This window comes from Cephus cinctus, unplaced genomic scaffold (genome assembly GCF_000341935.2).
Source record: "Cephus cinctus unplaced genomic scaffold, Ccin1 Ccin1_scaffold0307, whole genome shotgun sequence".
NCBI classification, from domain to species: domain Eukaryota; kingdom Metazoa; phylum Arthropoda; class Insecta; order Hymenoptera; family Cephidae; genus Cephus; species Cephus cinctus.
Genome location: NW_014333010.1, coordinates 342,102 through 363,914, shown reverse-complemented (window position 1 = coordinate 363,914; position 21,813 = coordinate 342,102). Strand labels below are relative to the sequence as shown.

Below are 21,813 nucleotides of genomic sequence, written 5' to 3'. Positions count from 1 at the left end.
AGACTCATAGAACACGAGAGAAAAGCACCAGACTTGTTTCTCTCTCGTCGTTTCACCATTTGTCCGCTAGTGGCGCTGGCGATCAAGATTCTCGGCAGCGAAAACAAAATGCCCGGGACCCCCTCTTCCGGGGAACGTCATTACACCCCTCTACCCCTCATCCGAACCTTGGAACCACCAACCCCTGACAAAAATTGCGGAACTTGTGTATCGCGACCAGTTCACGAGTAAAAGTTTGAAATTTATTGCGTCACCTATGTACACACTTGTATGTCTATATATATATACATATACAGAAATACATACGATTACGTCCCTCGTATAGTGTAAAAGTGAGGTTAACGACCTGGAAGAGTTTAAAGTGCACACGTCACACTTGTCACTCTCCACGGATCATGAAACATTCCACAAAAGTTTCACGTCCTTTCTGCAACACTTACTTTAGATTTCAATGAATTCAAATCTCCCGCGTTTATTCCTCGTACGAGAAGTCATTCCCGTCATGCATCACCGTGCATACGAGAATCTAACCTCAAATCCGAAAGACGTCGGGCACTTGTTTCGTGCAGGTTAATACGATACAGTGGATTTGTAGGTTATGTACGTCCGACGTCAGACCTCAAACGATAATTTAAACGATCGACAAAGGGGTCAAGGGGTTTGTCGCCTTGACGTTCCTGCGGTTTTTGTCCCTTGGTAATTTATAATGATATTAAAGTCCGAGTCGACTTGTTCCCCTGGTTTATATGGACAACGGGGATTGCTCGTAACAAATTGCCCGCAACAATCGAAAGGATCAGCCGATAGGATCGTAGGAGGCGATGGCTGCTGGAAATGGCGGTGGTACGTAGCGACAGTGGTGACCCTTGTTGGCGGGCGTCGGTGAGGGGACGGGGGCCGGGGGGGGATAAAAAAACGCTTCGAGCAATAACTGCGGTTTTATCCTTGGCTTTAGAGGACAATGAAAACGGGTTCGAGTAATCTAGATTTAATAAATCTAACAGTTGGGAGACATGTGCAGCGACGGTAGCATCAGCGAACGACGTGGCGTTTAAGTATGGGCTGGGGGTGTTCGACACAGAAAAACCACCCTTGGTACCGCGTGCGTGACTAATCCGCCTTGAAAAAGAAAAAAAAAAAATACCAAATGCAATTCTGTAAATCGTATCGAACAGGGTTGATTTAATGAAAAAAAGAACTCCGATAAGGATTTGGTTTCGTGGGGTGTTTTTCTTCTTTCGATTGGGATAGGGGGGGGGGGGCTGGCGCGACTACCCCTTGTCAAGAACAAGAAACCAACTCGGGAATTGTCGGCCATCGAGATTTGTGGCCCAGTTCAGCTAATATCGGGGGTCGATATATCCGGTTTTCTACCGCGATACTACCCCACTACCACTGTTTCAATTACTAACATCCCTTATACAACCCCTTGCCATCGACACAGCACAAAAGCAAGTAGCTCGCCTACGCCGTGAGAAGGGGTAATTTTTTTTTGTTGGTATAAAGTAAACAAAGGAAATAAGGGTTGACGATGAAAGTACATATTAATTATTTATTATCGACATTCAATTGCATTGTTGATATATTTTTTTTAACGAGTAACAATGCATTGTTATTTTCTTTTTTAAGCTTGGCAATACCCTTTTCGCAATAAGTAATGGAGATTGCCGAGGACGACATCTTATCTCGTGGGCTCCTTTAATTTTCAACCGAGCAGCCATTAACTTTTACGAGAGGCGTTTACTTTTTAATCCGTTTAGCGTCTCGCGCCCCCTCCTACCCCCTCCGGGCGCTTATATTTTTAATTTAACCTCGTCGACTTGGCGGCCATTGAGCGCGCCTGGAAGCCACCACCGGTGCGGAGGGTGGAAGGGGGGGGGGTTTCTGGCTTTACTGACAGGGTGTAGCGCGAGGGGGTGGTTGTGGTCCTAGAGCGAGTAGCGAGTATAGCTTCGTCAGGGGCTCGAGGAATAGGGGGTGGTTTGCGGGTGCAATCGCTACGGTGGCGCCCCGTGCTCCCCTGGCGCCCGTTACGTTAATTAAATACATTGTTGCGGGGACACAGACTCCCACTATGTACTTGGAGCTTTATAGGTGCGGAGAGGCACCTTAAGTGAGACCCGTTTTCAACGTAACGCTACCTGCCCGACCTTCTATCTTATATCTAGAAATACAGTAAACTACCCTCTTGCACGCTATTCTCAAGCAGACCTAACCTCTTTCATATATTCTCAGCCTTAAAAACTCTTGTATCTCAGATTGGCACGCGATTGCAGGCGAACAAGTTCTTTCCTAGGGGTTGAATTCGTATGCTTGGGACTGAGGGACGTGACGTGCTTTAGGGGGGAATTAAAAAAATGAGTAATTTTTTAGAGTAAAAATTGCGATTTTTTAAAAATGAGCTCAGTATAAAAAAAATTAGGGGTTACTTTTAGTTTTCGGCGTTGTTCCACAATAAATTGTTAACGTTTGTTCTCAGGTGTGGTTCCAGAACAGACGGACAAAGTGGCGAAAGAAGCACGCGGCCGAGATGGCGACGGCGAAGAGGCGTCAGGAGGAGGTCGAGGGTGTCGTGGCGGAAGGCGAAGAGGGTTGCAGCGACGCCGAGACCGAGGGTAACGGGGAGACGGCCGCGAAGAGACTCAGAAGAGAGCTGGAGCAGCAGTACGGGCCGTGATGGGGATGAAGGCTGTTGAGAATCTGCGAGGGGTTGAAAAGGCGTGGCCACCGTACTGGCGGGTATAGCCATGGGCGGCGCTTAAGGGTTGGAAATTCATCCCTCTCTTGGCTCGTGAACAATCATCCCCACACGTCGGACCATCCGACTCTACGTCGTCCCACCATTAACCAACCCTCCGAGACCACCGCTCGTTCAGGGTGCTCAGTTCGACGTGGGAACCGGAAGGACGTCATCGCGGCTGATTTTACTCCGAGAGAATCATCCGCCCCCTAAAACACTTTGCGGGGCTGCTACCAATGGAGCTCCTCTATCGGCTTTAGGGTTAATCATGATATTAATGGCGTCGAGACGCTCTGCGCTCGCTGGGATCACTCACTGACAATGAGTACGAGGTACAAGAGACCTGGGTCGGTGTCTACCTAGGGCGAGAGTAAGGAGGGAAGTTGATACGTATCTTTGTAAGGGATGATCAATGGAGACACGATGATCTCAGTGAGAGTAACTGGTTGGACATAACCAAGGGGTGATGTCTTGTATATTCTGTAGATAACATGATTAACGTGAATGTGATATTTGGCGTTTAAAATTGACGACTAGCCAGGCGAAGTCCATTGACGCGGAATTATAACTGATCTCGATAAATCTTAATTGACAATTAATTAAAGAAAAATTTTACGCGTATCCCGTACGTCAGATACGGGATATAAAAGATCGTGGGCGGAGGCGCGCATTGAGAAACGGATGTATAGAGAAAAAAATAAAAATAAAAAAGAATTCATCCACTCGATTCGATCAGCAAGGAATAATACGATTCGTTAGATATTTTCTTTTTTTTTCAATCAATCGAGACGATGAATTCATACGTGATTTTCGATAAAGCAAATCGAACAGGGCGACATAGGGAATGGACCCAAGGGATGCAAAATCATTGCACTAGACAGTTTAAACTCAGCAGCGTAACCTATATTAATTTACAAGCCCCACAGAGGAGTATCTATTAATCATTGTACAGTAAACGCTAGACTAAGCCCCGTTAGCTATAAGTAGAGAACCATCCTTGTATAAAGCACTGTATAAATTATACATACATGTTATCTACCGCTTGTGTAATATAAATATCTCTGAATTTAATAAATGGCCAATACAATATTGTAAGGGGAGACGTGTCCGTTTAACTTTCTATCGTTCACCCCTTCATTCTCTTCTTCTCTCCTACCACCCCCAATTTCTTTCTTTTTTTTTCTTTCACCAATCTTCATCCCCCTCCATCGGCCCAAGGGTACTTTCTCGTTTTCTCCACAGACCTTTCCCCGTTCGTCAATAACACCCCTCGCGTAAGCAATCCCCGTTACTTTTCGATCCACCCTCGTATTTAAGAGGCAGGAAACCAACCCCCCGACGACGGCGTCGCCGGGACCTCTGATTGAATTTCCTCTCGAAGCGTCGGGACGCTCAGCAGTCGTCGTCGATCCGATTATGGCGGTAGAACCACGGCGCCAACTCTGTCTTTCTTATAGGGGGTTGCTACCCTGGCTTCCTACCCCCTATACACAGTGGTACCGTCGTTCTCCTCCACTTTTATCGAAATACCGGACCGTCTTTCAATTCTGTGAGATCGCTCCTCGGCTGGGATTGCCGGAAACGAAACAATCGCGATCCACTCGAGAGGGTTGGCTTTTCAATAAGTCGAGGATAAAAGCCGAACCGGAGGGATAAAAGATTGGCTCGAGGAGATCCACCCCCCCATTTGGGAGGGACCCTCATGTCGTACGACAGATAACTAAGTGAGGATTCCACTATGGTCTGTCCTAGATAATACCTTACGTTTTGATTTTACTGTAGCAATTAGTATCTGTTTACATTGGAACGCAGTATGGATATATATACGTATGATAAAGTATAGTAAGTCTATTAGCACTACGGTAAAATTGTATCAAGAATTAAGTACGTCCTACTATAGTAAATTGTGCTACAGTGCACAAGTCTCGCTAACCGATCCACCCAGTCGAAGGAGACTTGGAATCAATTTAGTAAACGATGGATTAATTTAATAAGGGTGCCTTTCCTTTCTCAACAGGGGATGATGCTACCGAGCGTAACGACATGGGGAGGGATACGAATTCAAGCAATAGTTACAAACTAGTGCCCCATCCACACCCCAGCCACCACTACCGCCGCCCTAACGGCTATTCATTTAGCTAACAGGCTGTTATGATTAAGTTTCCGCGTAAAGGGAGCAGCCCCACTACCCTTCTTTATACACATCCCTACAACAACCACTCTTCGAATGAACACTCGACTTTCCTTCCTATACGTTTTACTTTCGCCAACTGTCTACTCGGCGCTACGCACTCATTTTTCCTGAGGGATGATACTTGTGCGTTGATATATCGACGCGTTACGCAGAAACTGTCTGGGGTAATCAATGAATTATTGAATTTTGGCGAATTTTTAAAAAATACAAAATTATTGAATTTAGATTCCTGTTGGATTTAATATATTAATAAAACAGGATTCGATAACATTGTAAATTTACTGATAAAGTTTCATTATGTTTTTCACGATCGAACGACACGTTCTGTTTAATCAGATTATACGAAAAACCGGTGCGAATCGATTCTATTAATTCACTTGTCATTGTACACACAATCGCCACATGTGAAAGCTATGGGTACAAATAAAGTCGAGTATCCACGAAGATTCACGAACAAAGCCGAGGTAAAACGAGTGAGAGTCACGTGTAAGTGTGACTTTACCAAAGTTCGTACGTCACTTCAGTGAATTGTCTCTACGTCACGTGCTCGCTGGACCACGTATCCCTTACGGGAGGGTGTTCAATCCGTGTGTACATAGGTGCACACATGTCGAAATAAGGGTAGTTCTTTGTCCCTGATGTCTTCCCGTAAGTGATAGTGTATTTTTATATTCGATGCGCATCACACGGACGATGTGTCACCCAGAGCTGTGGGACATCATCCCCTATGTAGGACCAAGTCCAGGGTAGTCACTTTGTAGCGTAGGGATGTTTCTGCTAGATGATATCGAGTCCACCATACAGTCCTTGACGTTTCAGACCTGTTAAAGAGGGAAAATGTATTTTGAGATGAAAAAAGATAAAATTTTACAGAATTTTCATATTGGAAAAAAAATCAAATTTTACCCGTCAACGAAGAGACCACGTGAGACGTCAGGTTAGGTTGGGTTTGGTGTGCGCATAGGTTTAACGGGGAAGTGGCGGGAGGCAAATAGAGAAAGGCAATCCGGCAACAATCGGCGGTGATCCTATCGGTGTAGATATCGTCCTGCGACATTTTTATGCCTCGACCACGAGGGCGCCACCCGCGGGATTTACTGCTACTAGCCGACATCCCACAGTACTACCGCCTTATTTATGTATGGGGTATAGGTATGCGCGGTACGCACGTAGAAAATCGTACTTCCAGTAGGTGGTAGGACTGTTGTGTAGGATTCCAAGATGGCGTCGAAACTACATCATACACGGAAAATGGAAAAACATTCGGCATTATTATACCTGCGTTTTTTTATTGTAAAACCAATAAAACGCGATAGATGGCAACCCGAGCTGTGGGCAACCGTCGTTTCGTACGCCACTACGAACCGCAATCTCGTCAAATATCAAAATGCCTACCCCTTTCTTGATGTAGAGCGACGTAATAACCCCAACACGACGCTCTTTGTGGGATACCAGTACGACTTCCGGTTTTGACACTAATTAATTTTCCAGCATAATTCTGACATCTGTTGATAATCGAAATCGATTGTTATTTGAATCTTCACTTTTTTTTCTCAAAATATTTTCAGGTTGTCGGTACAAAATTTCTAAAACTGAATATTCAATAGAGAGCAAGGAAACAGGAAGATGAAGACCAGAATGGCAGGAAGAGTCTCGGTCGGTAAGATATAGAGAAAACAAGAGAGTAGAAAGGGATGAGTACGTAAGGGGTGGTGGTCCCGGGTAATAATGTAGAACCGTAGAAGAGCAGGAGCGGTGATTGTGAGTGCGATTGCGAGGAAGGGAGCGCCCGAACAACACTTTTATATCTGCCTGTAGGATTTTCATATCGTTTTATCGCTCCTACATTTGCTATCCGGCCATGTTTATCTTCCGTCTTCCATTCCGCCCTATAGGCCAGGACCAACCAACCCCTAACGCTGTCCTCCTCATCGCGCCGCCAACTTTCCTCCCATTTCTGCCTTCCTTCTTTCCTTCACTCTCTCTTCCCCCTTCGCCCTTCGAACCCCTTTTCCTTGGTACCCAACCCCACGGCAATATCATTCTCATTCATTTTTATCTGACTTCTGTATATACGCATATATATATATATATATATATATATATATAGGTACAGCTCATCTCATCTTAATATCAGTCCCCAGCATCCCCTCTGTCTATCCGTCTAACCTGACTGTTACTATCAGGCCCCATCGTTATGTTCCTTCGTTTCGTCTTCATTCCAAGTCCTTGAGTTCTTTGGAATCGTCTAGAAGCCACCCCTGTTTTTCCTATTGGGGGTGAATAAAAAAAATGAAAAAATGAACCACCTCCCCCACACTGCCTTTAATACTTATTCTCAAGAAAATCAGTGTCACCGTCTCCGACTCGTCTCTTCTTTTTTTCATCTTCGATTCTTCTCGCATCACGTATCCAAAGGGGATGAAGAGTGCCAGACCGTTTCGACTGCATCGCACTGGTCGCCAGTCATGAATTGTGGTAACTACGTAAAATCCTACCCCTTACACCAAGTGTCACCAGGGTCGTTCAAGGCGGTCGGTAGGGGGGCTTGTCGATGAGTGCCGTCGGCTACCTCTGAAACAAGTTCGAAAAGACTCGTAAATAGTACGGCGCCATTTTTACGAGCTATACGCCTTCGAGTGATTTCGGATGAGTGCCGTGATTAATATTACTGGAGTTTCCCGTAACTCGTAAACTTAGCATACGCAGTTCGAGTACTTACGTCGCTCGTCGTTCACGCCACCCCTCGGTGTAGCTGGGTTGGCTACCCTGACTTCCACCCTGCCTACTTGTCTGCCTAAATCACTGCCTTGCCTGCCTGCCTGCCTTTTGACAGGCGCCCCCACTCCTGCTCAGAGGTAGTTGGCGCTGGTACCGTTAACTCCCGGTGGTGGCACTTCCTGCACTGGTGGTGGTCCAAAGAGATTTTCCAGGCCGAGAGAGGGTCTCCAAGGCATCGACACTGTAAATTTATTGCTGGATTAAACCGTTAATACCTACTCGCGCAGGCTCTAAATCAATGGAAAATATTCTAATTGGAATATGAAAAAAGTTGGCACGCTTCTCGACTGTGTAAGAGGGTACTGGGGGGGTTACTAACTTGCTACCAGGCTTCTACAGGGGAATGGGGCTCGGTCCTCAAGCGGAGCTTGGAAGGGACAGAAATTAAATTATCTTAGCGGGAGTTTGACAGGAGAAATGAGAAAAACTTTTCGATTAAAATATATATACGAGTGGCTATTGGCTCGTTGCAAATGGCGAGGACTTTCGGTGTACTGGAGGGGGTTGCAGCCCTTATTCAAGCACTTACTACTTAGTTTACGATCTTGGGAATGGGACTTTATGCCTTTGAATATGTAGCCATACCTGTATATGTATATATATATATTTTTTTTTTCATTTCAGCCTGTCCGCCATCCTGGAATATTGTATTGTTGCTCCTGTAAGGAATTGTAAGGCATATATGTTAATTTCTCCAGAGAATTATAATTTCTAAATATGCATATTATTATTAGGTTTATTATGAAACATCGACACATGATATACCTGATTCTATTAGGTCACAGGCGTTCGTGATGCTCCCTCATATTACATGATAATCATGAAATTATCGTGAGCGTGTAAATACGGCCACCTGATTTGGTCCATGTTATTATGATATGATAACGCTGCATATGCCATCCAACGAGATGAATCTGTCAAGCATAGTATAAAACAGTGTATTATGATATAGAGAAAAAAAAATAGTCAAATAAATATTTTCTCAAAATACGATTTAACTAATTTAAAAATTTTCTATTTCCTAATCGATCCTGATAAGGAAGTCATCGAATTAAATGATAAGCTAGCAAGAATTTAGTCACGTTAAATATCCCTGGATGAGAAAACGAGTAATTCTTACCAGTCATCCCAGTAACGATCCGATTGCAGACACATTAGGAGACGTTTGAACATCAGGCGTCGCGACGCCAAGCGGAACGCGAAATCGGCTCCCTAATGGAGTGTCGCTCTGCGTTATCGTTATCGTCCCGTCAAACTGACGACACTCGAATCCCCGTTAGGACATTTTTCATGTGGATCGGTACGATCCTATACCGATAAAGTCCGATTAGTACCCGTCCTAAGGGATGATCAGTGACCTAACCTAAATTTAAATAAAGTGATGAAAAAGCATGAGAAAATTGTCAATCAATACCATCGGCATACGTCTTGTATAAAATTTCAAAAAATATATTACATAATTTCGTAAGAAAATTGTCAAGCAGAAACATTTCTCAACCCGACTGTTAAATTCAAAATTTTCCATAAAAAAAAGAGGTACGTGCAGAAGGTGCGTTGCATGAATTTTGTAAAATCATTTAAACTCGCGTCTTCGCCCCCAAGACCTAGGGGCGGAGGGTTGTTTAAATGAAACACAACGCTCTCATGAACACGGCGACAGCGCAGCAAACTCGACTTTAATGCTTTCCCTCGCGATTCAACAATCATTAGCACAGGAGTCGAGTAGCATGTGGAAAATGGCGTGGAGGTAGCTGCTACGTAGATATAGGTTAGGTACGATGGAAGAGAAGACGCGTGTACCTGGCAAGCTCTGGCCATATAGAATATACACTCAGTTCCGCACCTAGGTCACAAATTCATATAAGGTTACAAGTGTGTATCCATATGCGTACAAGTCCCAGACATGGTACACGTGCATAAAGTATCCAGGGTGTAGAACGAACTCACCCCTGGAGCCCAGCTGCCGACGTCCTCTCTACGGAAACTTATTCCCAAGGAATAGTTGATGACGCCGCCGCCAGTTGTTCGACAAGTGTCTACATACGAGTTATTGAACGTCTTAGAATGAGAAAGAAATGTAGATTTAGGCTTTATCGACGTCATCCCTTGAGCCTCCCATCCACCCTTTCGCCCCTTGCACGTATCTGTAAAAAAAAAATAATTCCAGTGAATTACTCGATTGTCGGTATAAAGTCTGTGATGAAAAATTACATGACCATGAAAATTTTTTGAGTGCGGCTAGACGGGTATAAAAAGAGTAGACGGCGGGGGGTGGCTATCCCAAGGGATGAAATGGTGTCCTATCGAAAGCCAACCCTCGATAGGAACGATAGGGGTGCGACATTACGGTACAGTGTATGTATATACACTACACGGGAAGAGAACGCCACGTGACCAAAGGCGTGACAGCGTAACGCCCTTCTTGAACGATGTTTGTACTCACCCTTGTATAACAGCGATTCAAATTTTCTTTGATGCTAAATTGATAGTGTCATTGGCCACGTGGCGATGCCACATCGGCACGTTTTAATGGTACTGATACCACCAGGATGATTCTTATAGCCCACGTGTCCCGAGTGTTTTGATTGAGATTAAACCGTTGCGTTTTGTTATCTGCCTACTCGAATAGACCTAGTGCACGCCTGCCGGGGGGGTATTTTGAGTTAAATTTAAAATTCGTATGTAAGAGCGAATAAAAATTTTAACGACACCAGCTCCGTTCCCTGCATTAACAGTGGCGGCAACAATAACAAAAGGCCAAACGAGCGAGATGCTCGAACTAGCAAAGGTTCAAGGTTGGTCAGAGCAGAGGTAAATGCATTTAACGATTCCAAGATAAAAATAGTGACAAAGAGTGTTGGTGGAGACGCACAACGGGGATTCGAGTAACTAAGAGACAAGGTGACTCGAGGTTAGGTTAAGCATAATCAGCTAAGGTTAGGTAGCCAGGAAAGAAAGAAAGCATCCAGTCAGACGACCAGGTAGGCAAAAGCAAGCAGTCAAGCGAGCAGGCACAAAGCTCGTAAATTTAATAAACATTAAAAGCACATTACGGTGAAAAGACGCGAGGTGCTCATCACGACGATAAGCCGAGGACAAAGGTAACCGTTCATTCGTCCCGGGTCTTCTCTCCTTTCTTTCTCTTGTTCCTTTTTATTTTCTCTCTCCTCTTTCTCTACCTCCCTCTCTACCCCCACCCATTCCTCGTGATAGCTCAAGAATAATCCGAGTTGAATGCGACGCACCTGGTCGCTGACTATATCCACCATCTCTTTTCTACTATCCTTCATTCTCTAGCCTGACCTCTCTGTCTCTCTCTCTCTCTCTTTCAGTCAGTCTAACCTAACCTCATCCTCCTTTAACCTCCTCCATTACATATGACCCATCTCCCTCCATACACGACTGACCTGGCTGATACTCTCTGGCTCCAGAACTGGCAACGGCTTAGCCTTGCTAATGATGACCAATGAGCCACTCTGCCTATTACCCACCCCTTGGACCTGGACACCTTCTTCGAGTAGCACTTCTCGGCGTAGCCCAGTAGCCACTGGGTCTGTCATGCAACGCGTGATATACCGGGGTGGTCTGACTATGCCATGACTTCACCTACTGGACTGGACTGATTTACTTGTAAAATTCTTCTATGTTCCTTACCAAGTCTTGCTAGGATGTTACTCTTGCTACTGTACTGTCTAATTCAGCACTACTTGATGCATTGAGGATTTGACTCATTATAAAGGCAGACGGGGGATGCGCGTCTACACCGCATACATTATACTGCCGAGAGTTAGCCAGTCTCTAGGCTCTAGAGGCGGTCCTGGCTACCTAATCAGATATGCAGATCATTATATCCCGATGCAACGTCAGACTGCACTATTAACAGCTCGCTGCATCTGCATCTCATGGATATGCATGGGGAAATGGAGGATTGTTGATGTGATCCTTGATTCGCTACGGCTTCGCCTTTAGTGAGTCAGTCCTGAAATATTACAAGTCAAGATTTTAGAAACGGGCAAAACAACCCTCGTGTGATCAGTCTGATTATTTATTTTATGTAATAAACATATAGCAAAATTAGTATATATACAACGTATATATTATTAAAAAGCGATTACCAGTGCTTCCAGAAAATCAAGAATGCAGCGGCTGCATTATCAGTCAAGTGTCCAAGGGGTGCGAGAAGGTGGCTATAATTAGTACCGAGGGCAGTCCAGTGGTCGATGAACAGAGTAGAGGTAGGGGTGGTCTGCAACTTGCCGTAGGGTTCCATCGATACCAGTGGATTGGAGGATTTTGATTTACATCCGTTGTCTTTGATTAATTCTACCCTCCATCCCCTTACATCCAACGATTCTCTGTCATCAAACATCCCTTTAAACCTTGAGGCTATTTTTTCTCTTACTGATCATCCGATGCTCTCCCGTGTCTAAAATAACTATGGATCTCTTGCCAAGGACAAGAAAATAAATCCATCCCCTCCTTCGCACTCCTTTTCCTTCTTCTATACACCCGCTAAAACATATACAAATAATTATTACTTTATGAACGCTCCTCCTGCCTAGGACAGTATTATTAACAGCGATGGGCGGAGCTTCCATAACTTGACGTTCCTAAGCTGCATATTAATTATGAATCCAGACAGAGTCACGGGAGGTTTACGTTTAGATACGTGAGAAACCATACCAAGGTAGCTGCCCGGCGGTTTTGTGTTGCGGAAACTGGTAAGATTTATGGCCGGATCCCTAGGACCCATAGAGCGGCGGTCCTGACTTAATAAGTGAGATAAATTCGTATTGTTTAATTAACGCTCTTTAGAAGATCCCATAGTCACTCGTGTATACCTGAAAGATAAATAAGAATCAATTAAAATATATAAAGTTTACCTTAACGTGTAACACACATCTATTATTAGTCACGTGGTACATACTTTTTATATCACTGATATTAAGGATATAAAATATAAATAATTTTTTTCTAACTATATTATTTCCATTAGATTCTCTACATAACTACTCAACATTCCAGATACCAGACGGTATTATGGGTGTAACGTAGAAAGCCCGTTACCCGTTCCGATCGGATTTTGCCATCCTCATAAATATCATGGCGGATTTTATCGGATTGACTAATCAAAGCCCGGGACTGGATCCGATACGTCTCTCGGCGTCCCACGAATTATACCAACGGAAACTGAGAGATGCCGATTTTAAATAATAAAGATTTACGAGAACGACATGATCGATGCTCACGGACGATTTAGGGTGAAATTTCGAAGTGATATATTTTGAAGAAAAAAAAAATACAAAATTTATTATATCCTCACCATAGATATCCACGTTGATAAGATAATTGCTTGCTGATTACCAGGACTGTATCTTGGGTAATTACTTGCTTGTATCATTGATGACGATGTAACATAACCTATTTTTGTTTGTTTGAAAAATCGTTAAATCATACCGGAAATGCTAACGTCAGCTTCTAACGGCGCGGATGTGACCTCGGATACTTTATATCCCATATGGAGACAGTATTGTTTTCCACATAAATTTCGCCAAGAGATTTTATCGGATCAACCAATCAGTACGTGGAATCCAATATATATATATGTACAGATAGAGAACTAATATATATATAGAACTACCTACCTATAATATATATAGATAGGTATAGAATACATATACCTATTGGTCCGTTCAGTGACTTGATTTAATACCCGACAGATTGTAGGAATTACAGAACATGAATTTCATTCGCTCGGTAAATTCGTAGAGAATAGAATGCAGGATATATATATAGTACAATAACAAGGTACCACTTACGCAATTAGATACGTTACTAACTCCCATGCATACAATTAATAAACACGTGCCAGAGAGTTCCTCTAGTTCTTTGTCTAAAATACTAAAAATTAAAAAGATTTAGTTTGAAATTGATGTATTTAAAAAAAATCAAACTACCAACCTCCTTCGTAACTCCATTCAGCGAATTCGTCCTTGTACGCGTACATGTTTGGCACGATAAAGCTCGTAGGAAATTTATACGTTTGATAAATCAGGTCGCGTGCCGACGCCCCTCACTTAATCCGAAGCTGGTTCTCTGGTAGATGAAGGGTGCACAGGGGGTGCTGAAGAAGGAAAGAGGAGGTAGAGTAGGAGTAGGTATTGCTCGTATTACAAGGTTAAATATGCTAAACGTTTTGCGGGAGAATAGCAGCTCCCGTACGGCACTCCTCCGCCATCTCCTGGCGCAATCACGCGGATTTGTATTTCCTAATGAGATCTTGAGATGCCTAAGCCCCGTTATCCATATAAATGTAGCCTCGTTACGCGAGGATCTTTATATATGTATCCGGTGCCGACGAAAACCAATTACACCGACGTATGAGAGATTTAGTACGTGAGAAATTTTGACGTTTCGTTTCGAATATTACTAACGAAAGAAATTCATTAATCGTACGTCTTTGTATACCATTCTTTACCAGAAGATTTCCCCGTCGTCTCGTTCATTCGTCTTGTGACACTTATTTTACTGCTGGATGCATTAATTGTGTCCAATAATTATCTAACCTTTATTTTGACAACTGTCCTTTCCTTTCCTTATGGCAAAGTATCCCCAACGGGGGGGCATGAGCCAGGTTTTGACAACTGTCAGAAGACGTTAGTGAATAGTGCATAGATAATACAAGTCGCATAGAACGTAACGTGCGTAGACGAAGCCGAAATGAAAATACACGATATCGGCGACAGGTGGAGCCACCATAAAACGTATCTATATCAATGCAACAGAATAATAGAAGGCACTTTCGAGCAGTATAAATCCGGCTGGATATTGAATGGTAGGTATTTCTATGATAGTACATACTGAATTTTATATAGCCAATATATACGCGTATATACGGAAAGCTGTAATATATAATACAAGATAGATCTGGAATTTCGTGAAGCCAAGAAAGACAGTATTATTATAATTTCAAACATAACCATTATATCCATGGCGCTGCTGTTCCGCTTTTGCATTTATCCGCTAGGGATTGGCGGAAATTTCAAAAAGGATTTTAGCATACATTATAACTGAAGGTCTATAAAAATCGTTATATCTCGTAGAGTTTCTAATGGAAATGGAAAGGGTACAATTTTATTACCTTCTTACAAAAATATCACCAAAGGATACGATCGATAACTATAACACGGAAATTTCCCTATGCCGACAAGATACACGTTCAATGCGTATTTGCTTTTTCATACGTGTCCTCCTCCCTCGGTATATACGTACACGTGACGCACACTATACACCATATAAGGGATGGTTTTCTGGGCAGTGGTGCGAAATCGTAGCAAGTGTCCGGTCGGCAAGTTGTTTCAGCATTACCATATCATTGAAACTTGTAAGAATTCAATTTGTATGGCACACGTGGCCCTCGAACGAGACGTAGGGATATTTGCAGATGGTGCCATCCCTTGGGGCCACCGTCCGTTATACATTTGGCGCAATCCGCATTCTTTTAACGACGAGTCCGTCGCGGATTTCTACCCTTCGGTTTCATCCCTTAACTTATTTTTTCATTTGGCCGTCCTATAAGGGTTGCCAACCACTTGGTCACAGTTTGGTTAACCACGATCAATTTTCAGGTCGTCAGACAGTTTTACCATAGTGAGAAAAATTAGTTGTCTACTGTGTTGATACCTTTTGTCAAAACTTTTTCAACATCCTCTACCCTCTTGACCTGCTACCACCTCATCTATTGGACTCTTGCTGAGATCTAGGGTCTAGGATGTTTGTATGGGTACGAACTCGGCTCAAGTACGAAAAGGAAGCTTACGCCAGACGAAGCTTTACAATTCTGCAAATTGGCCCTATAAAATTCCGCTAACGCAGAGTTATCGCTCTACTTGCCACGGTACACCAGCCAAGGAAACCGCGGCTAAGTGCAGTGTGCGGGTAGTTCGGCACGAACTCTAAGTAAATTTTCGCTAATGTGCTTTTCAGACGCTTATTGGATTACGGGTCTCTCGACGGAACTCGGTATATCTTCGGTGCGTCGGTCTAATCAAGCTTTTTGGGATTTAGTCACCTCTTACTGATTTGAGAGGATGGAACAATAGAAGGAGAAAAGAATATGAGGTTGCTGGGATGATTTTTAATGAGGATATTCACGCGGCTACGTATTCTATTTACGGTAAAAGCCCTTTTTAATGTTTTCGAGGGATACCTTTACTAATAACTGTAACTGACGTGAGAACACTGACGACACGATTCACATTTAAAAGTTAAATTACTTCTATCCAGTTTGATCGCGGAGCTTGACAGACAATACAAATGGTTGGATTTAAATATGTAAAGCGGCTGGGTTTCCGAGAGATTTGGGGAAAAGTGCTTTGGTTGGCGCTGGGTCTGAGGAGTTGATAAGTGAGATAGACGAGTGACGCCTGAATCGAGTTTCTGTATTTTATAATTTTACGATCCCTACATGGACTCATTTGAATTCGTACGATTCCTTGATGCTGATATGGTTTCATTCTTGTTCGACGTAAGTTTTTAATAAAATTTGATATTTTTGTCTTGGTTCTTTTTATTACCCATAAAACTAAGAACGCGTGAAAAGTGCTTTAGTGTGTGACTCACTGTGAGTGCGACCTAACACAAAAGCTAATTTTGACGTTTGGTATTTTTGTGTATACTGCACTTGAATACTAGCGACATCTATTTCAGATCGCATGCAACTAGATTAACGTTATACCTGTTTTACCTGCAATTGTTAACTCTTGTATACAACAGCCGCATAACGGCGTTGTTGACACCGTCGGGAAGTTACCTGTGGAAAATGAAAATTTATGTTTATAGTGCTTAAAAAATTACTCCTTGTATTTCCCTAATTGCTCAAATAAATTAAAAAAATTACAAACAGATGGTAACGCATCGTATCAGGAAGCATCTTCAATATGTGAGACGAAAGTGGAAGTTTCGGTTAATTATTCTCGTGACAGTAGTTTATCATTAACGCAAGCAACACAGGACGTAATTGGCAAGTTGCATACTAAATTGAAAGCAGAACAAGTACGAAAATAGAGAAATTTAATTTTGAAAAGATACATAAGATTCAATTGATTTTATTTTGTATTTCGGAGAGTTACAAATCTGATTTCTATCTCCTTAGGTACGTGAAACTGTTCAATGCAGGGAAGTATAGATTTTCGAAAATGATTGTTTAATGACCACTTTGTCCTATGATCCCAGTTCTGAAAATAAAATTATATTTTTAAATAATGTAAAGTATTTCTATTTAATCGTATATTGAATATAAATCGATCAGTCGACAACATTACCTTTTGTCGAATCATGTGCTGCCAGACGTCAACACCTTTGGCACGTTCAATCAAATCATTTTCAATCAAGAATATCAACATTTGCCATTTTTCCCATTTTGCAAAATTTCTCCTGGTAACAGTTACAATAAAATATTAATTACAGTTATATACGAATTGGAGATAATATAGTTATTTAATAATTACTTTCGCGGTGCTTCCATAGTTTTGGCTTTACGTTTGATGCGTATCAACCACTCTGTAAGATTGTCATTTGTTTGAACAGGGCTTCTATTTCCTTCATGATTAATATGCAATTCACTGTTAATTAAAAAACAGATATTAGAAAATCATAGAAATGATGTAATTCATTAATACAACTTAAAATACTGTTGCTTAATTTTTCATAGAAAGCCAACATATTTACCGCATAGAGCATTGCAATGCATTTTTGTTCTGATCCTTGACCTTAAGATAAGGCTTCGCTTCAGAATCGTCGCTACTATATAAAAAAACACAATATTAGTAATAAAATAAAATAGGGAAAAATATATTTAGAAAAATAAATTATCTTCACCTAATTTCAAAGTCTGAGGTAGATGCAGTCGAAGTTTCTTTTTTGTCATTTTGTTTACAATGTAACTTATCGTTCTTAAATGTAGTAGTTTCCTGAACATCCGAAACATCGCTGGACACTGCATATGATATACTCGGTACTGCTTTACGAAGTCTTGGATCATGGTGTGCTTTATCGCCAAAGGTAATTTCAGGGTCTGTAAGTGAAGCAGTAGAATCCTCATTTGGTTGTGGATCTTCATTTAATGTCTGATTATCATCAACAGAAGATGCATTCAATAGATTTCAAACATTTTGTCACATCACTATTACCTTTGTTGTATAATCTTTTTGATGTTATCACTCTCTGTGTATCACAAGAGTTTTGGGATGGCCCTGGTGAATCACTTACATCCAGCATTGTGGTAGTATTACTGTTGAAAAAAAAAATATATCGAACATGAAACATGTATATTAATAATTCATTCGATGAAATATATTACAAATTTCATATCGCTTCAAGAAACATACCTAGAGCCACAAGCTGAACATACGTTGATTTGCGGGCTTGAATTAGAGACATGCCTACTGTAATAACTTTAATGTAAAATACCATAATGATAAATTAAAACTAATTTTAATCAATTATCACTTACTACATGCATGATGGACTTCCATATAAAAATATTGACATGATACATCCATCATATTCTTTCCTTGGACCAAGCCTAAAATTAGATATCAGGTTTTCAAATATATAATAGGATGAAAGTAGCATAGCAGATTTTCAATAGCTTACTTGTATTCATGAAGATTTCTAATTTCATCCCACTTCACGCAATCCTTAATAAATGCAATATCAAACATGACCTTCCCAGGAATATATTCATTAGGGACAGTGAAGTTGATTACTGAACGGTCATCAATATTTACCACTTCACCTCCATTGTCCTAAAAAAAATGTACAATTAAAAAGATAACGAAAATACACGACACTTAACGTTTATCGTATTAAACATAATATCATTTATTGTCACGTATTTGGAACATAATCTATTTCAGTTAGAAATATAGCTTATCTAAAACATTTGAAATTACTTAATGAAAAAGGCGCAATAGTCTCTAGTAAAAGATATTCCTTACCAAAATCATTTTTTTAATCTCCCGTCTCACATCAGACGGTAAGTTTACTAAGCGAAACTTAAACGGTCTACCATTGTAGGAAGAAAACATTGACATTTTTTTGTATATTGGTACGCAGTTTAAAATAGTTGCACACTTATTTTGACCACGGTCGTATATACACGTCTGAACGAGCTGCGCACTCAGCGACAATGGGTATGTTCAGCAGAAACACCGCTGAAGGGACAAGTACATTTGATCGTTAATCTTGAAACAGTTGTGAGATTTGACCAATCAAATGTATTTGCTCCCTCAGCGGTGTTTCTGCTGACATACCCAATGTTCGCGCCGTAGTCGTGTCTTTTGGGTCTCCGGATTTCAGTTCGAAATGTGAGGCGTTAGTTTCGAAGGGGCTGTTTGTTCGCATGCGCAATCACTCGGTTTTATTTTCATCCACTTTCAACTGTTGTTGAACTTGTTGCAACTGTCCTTTGTTATCAACTTTGTTTTTTTTCCGGTGTTCTAGACGTTGTATAGGAAAAATATTGGGTAAAAATGACTCGAAACTGTATAGTGTCGAAATGTAAGAGCGGATACGAAAGTAATAAGGAACGAGTTTCCTTATTTCATGTGCCGAAATAAGAAGAACTGAAAAAGAAATGGATTGACGCGATTGCAAACACTAGTGTATTTTTGAAACCTACGCATTTAGTTTGCGAGAAACATTTTGAAGAGACCGATATAATTCGGCACTTCATCCATAAAGCTGCCACAGGAAAGATTGTAGCAAAGGTAAGTTAAATTCATTGAAGAAAATGGGACTACGCTTTGTAGGCATAAACTAACGAATTCTATTGCTACCTTTTTTCATTTTACTGAAAATTAATGTAATATGTATTTTTACAGGTACCATACCAATTTCCAAAACTCGTCAATAGAGTGGTTCCTTCAGTTTTTTTTTATGCGAACGGCTGTCCCAACATTATACAAAGTGAAGAAGTACATGATGAAATTGAGTGTCTGGGAAGAATTCCATAGATAATTGTACATCAGGTTACCATATGCACTTGATTATTGATACTGACACAGTATCCATAGCAACGCATACATCCACTTGCTCAAACAATATTATTCGTGTTTGTGTTTGTATTCTATCAGAAACTTGAGCAGTACTCTATTATGAGTGACATGACAACTTCAAATAATAATCCGGATGGAAATGCTCGCGAATCAATCATCATTGGCGACCAGACAGTGGATATAAATCATGATTACCAAACTGAGAATGAAAGTGAAACTTTTATAAATGAGACAAACGAACTACTGGATAGCAAATGAAATTAGAGTCTGAAAGACGTATTCCAAGAAACATTCGAAAATCCTGGTAGCCTCAAAATTTCAGAAAGCTGGTCACGCTATATAAGTACATTTGGAACAAAGTGGATCGCGTTTTCGACGTTCGACGTAAAAGGACAATCTGATAATTTGCAACCCATGATTCAAAAGTCCGTATTGATGTGAGAAGATAGTTCGGTTCACATTTCGGTCCATGGAAAAATTCTCTTTGCACCAAATTTGCTACAATCGATTCGAGCGGTAGGGACTGTAAGAGATCTGAGCATGATATTAACTACTTTGTCGCGTATGACCATTTGTAGCGGTCTGATCATGTTACAAAGTATGCATGAAGAATTAAAAAATTACGGCAACCTTTAAAATACAAAAGAAACTTCGCAATGTTGACGGCAGCTGTTGTAGATGTATTCCTAAACCAACGACATTGTTCACGTTTGAAATCGAGCTAATTGCAAGAGAAAATAAAATTTTACTTGTCATTTAAAATTTCAATAAAAGAAATATGTTTCTGTTTTAATGAATATTTATTAATCATTGCATCGTAGCAGTGGAGCAATTAGGAAAACATAAGGAGCAATTTTTTAGGCATTATAAACATATAAATTTTTATTTTCCCCAGCTAACTTCCTGATGGTGCTGTTCATGGCTGTAAATAATTAAAAATTGAGTTACTGATTGTTGGTAATATTCCTTTTTTTTTAATGAAATGAAACAAAACAGGACTCTCTGTTATCAACAACTTTGTTCAGGTTTTAAAATAGATGGCGTTGTTATGCTTATTCTTGGTTGGCTAACCTCAAGCGCCGCTTGGGAACAAGAGGATTGGCTGGAGTTTCCCGCCTTATTATATATATATATAACCTCAAAGAGAATTACGCGTCGCATTTATTGATAGAAATGAAGTCACTATTGTTAATATTTTGTTACGCCTGTTTCTGATACTGTGAATTTCAGTAATAAAAATATCTTGTAAATGTGAAATTAGATAAATCAAGAAATAACTTGTTTCAAAAAAATGCCTAACATTACTTTTATATTATGAACCTAGAATGTATCCTTGTATGACATGTTAATGGCCCTGAAAAGGGCCGTTTTTTGATACGAAGATGTTAATCGTATTGCGTTTAAGCACGTTCTCCACGAATTCGGCGAGCCAGTTGAATATCCTTAGGCATGATGGTAACACGTTTGGCATGGATTGCACACAAATTGGTATCTTCAAACAATCCTACCAAGTATGCCTCGCTAGCTTCCTGAAGTGCCATAACAGCAGAGCTCTGGAAGCGCAGATCGGTCTTGAAGTCCTGTGCAATTTCACGAACAAGTCGCTGGAATGGCAACTTGCGGATCAGTAATTCCGTGCTTTTCTGGTATCTACGGATTTCACGCAGGGCGACAGTTCCAGGTCTGTAGCGATGAGGTTTCTTCACTCCGCCAGTAGCCGGTGCACTCTTACGAGCAGCCTTGGTAGCAAGTTGCTTTCTTGGAGCCTTCCCGCCAGTCGATTTCCTTGCAGTCTGCTTGGTACGAGCCATTTCTCAAATAAAATAATTCACTGTATCTCACGAAGACTAAATGCAATGTGAAATTTGCGTGCCTTAGTGCGCTCTCTTATTCCATTCCCAAGCTCGATGTCCGCTCCTCCTGATTCGCTGGTGTAGTCATAGTGGGGAGTGCTCGCTTCTTATTGGCTGGTGGACTCATGGTGGGGATGCCCCTATCCGTACACTATATAACGAGGCGCTTCAGAGCCTTTTTACTCA

The 21,813-nt window shown here is 41.3% G+C and overlaps 3 protein-coding genes and 2 long non-coding RNA genes across 6 annotated transcripts in view; 1 reads left to right on the top strand and 4 right to left on the bottom strand.

The window, feature by feature from the left end:
* The window catches only part of LOC107266351 (homeobox protein Nkx-6.2), a 12,299-nt gene extending 7,524 nt beyond the window's left edge, over positions 1-4,775 (top strand). The window contains exon 4 of the mRNA XM_015736743.2: positions 2,480-4,775. Within this exon, the coding sequence (XP_015592229.1) occupies positions 2,480-2,677 (198 nt within the window). The 3' untranslated portion in view covers positions 2,678-4,775. The remainder of the gene's footprint in view (positions 1-2,479) is intronic.
* Positions 4,776-4,874: 99 nt separating this feature from the next.
* Positions 4,875-9,058, bottom strand: LOC107266350. The gene is made up of 8 exons (XR_001537402.2): positions 8,836-9,058; positions 8,481-8,629; positions 8,301-8,374; positions 7,657-7,896; positions 7,292-7,508; positions 6,330-6,439; positions 5,841-6,167; positions 4,875-5,755 (listed from the first exon to the last, which is right to left on the bottom strand). It is a non-coding gene; the product is annotated as an uncharacterized LOC107266350 (long non-coding RNA).
* A 314-nt stretch (positions 9,059-9,372) lies between these two features.
* LOC112494146 lies at positions 9,373-12,536 on the bottom strand. The gene is made up of 5 exons (XR_003059307.1): positions 12,399-12,536; positions 11,831-12,227; positions 11,370-11,694; positions 9,663-9,859; positions 9,373-9,558 (listed from the first exon to the last, which is right to left on the bottom strand). It is a non-coding gene; the product is annotated as an uncharacterized LOC112494146 (long non-coding RNA).
* Positions 12,537-16,770: 4,234 nt separating this feature from the next.
* On the bottom strand, positions 16,771-19,061 carry LOC107266283. 2 transcript variants are annotated; one of them, XM_015736597.2, is made up of 10 exons: positions 18,716-19,061; positions 18,372-18,523; positions 18,229-18,300; positions 18,104-18,160; positions 17,906-18,006; positions 17,595-17,790; positions 17,445-17,516; positions 17,225-17,338; positions 17,039-17,150; positions 16,771-16,951 (listed from the first exon to the last, which is right to left on the bottom strand). In XM_015736597.2, the coding sequence occupies exons 1-10, from the start codon at positions 18,809-18,811 to the stop codon at positions 16,823-16,825; spliced, it is 1,101 nt and encodes a 366-aa protein (XP_015592083.1). In that variant the 5' UTR covers positions 18,812-19,061; the 3' UTR covers positions 16,771-16,822. The 2 variants fall into 2 exon arrangements, with proteins under 2 accessions (XP_015592083.1, XP_015592082.1); XM_015736596.2 differs by having other exon boundaries at positions 17,445-17,519; positions 18,716-19,058.
* A 1,712-nt stretch (positions 19,062-20,773) lies between these two features.
* LOC107266286 (histone H3) lies at positions 20,774-21,616 on the bottom strand. Its single transcript, XM_015736606.2, has one exon. It carries the CDS (start codon positions 21,583-21,585, stop codon positions 21,175-21,177), a length of 411 nt encoding a protein of 136 aa, XP_015592092.1. The 5' UTR covers positions 21,586-21,616; the 3' UTR covers positions 20,774-21,174.
* Positions 21,617-21,813: the final 197 nt, after the last annotated feature.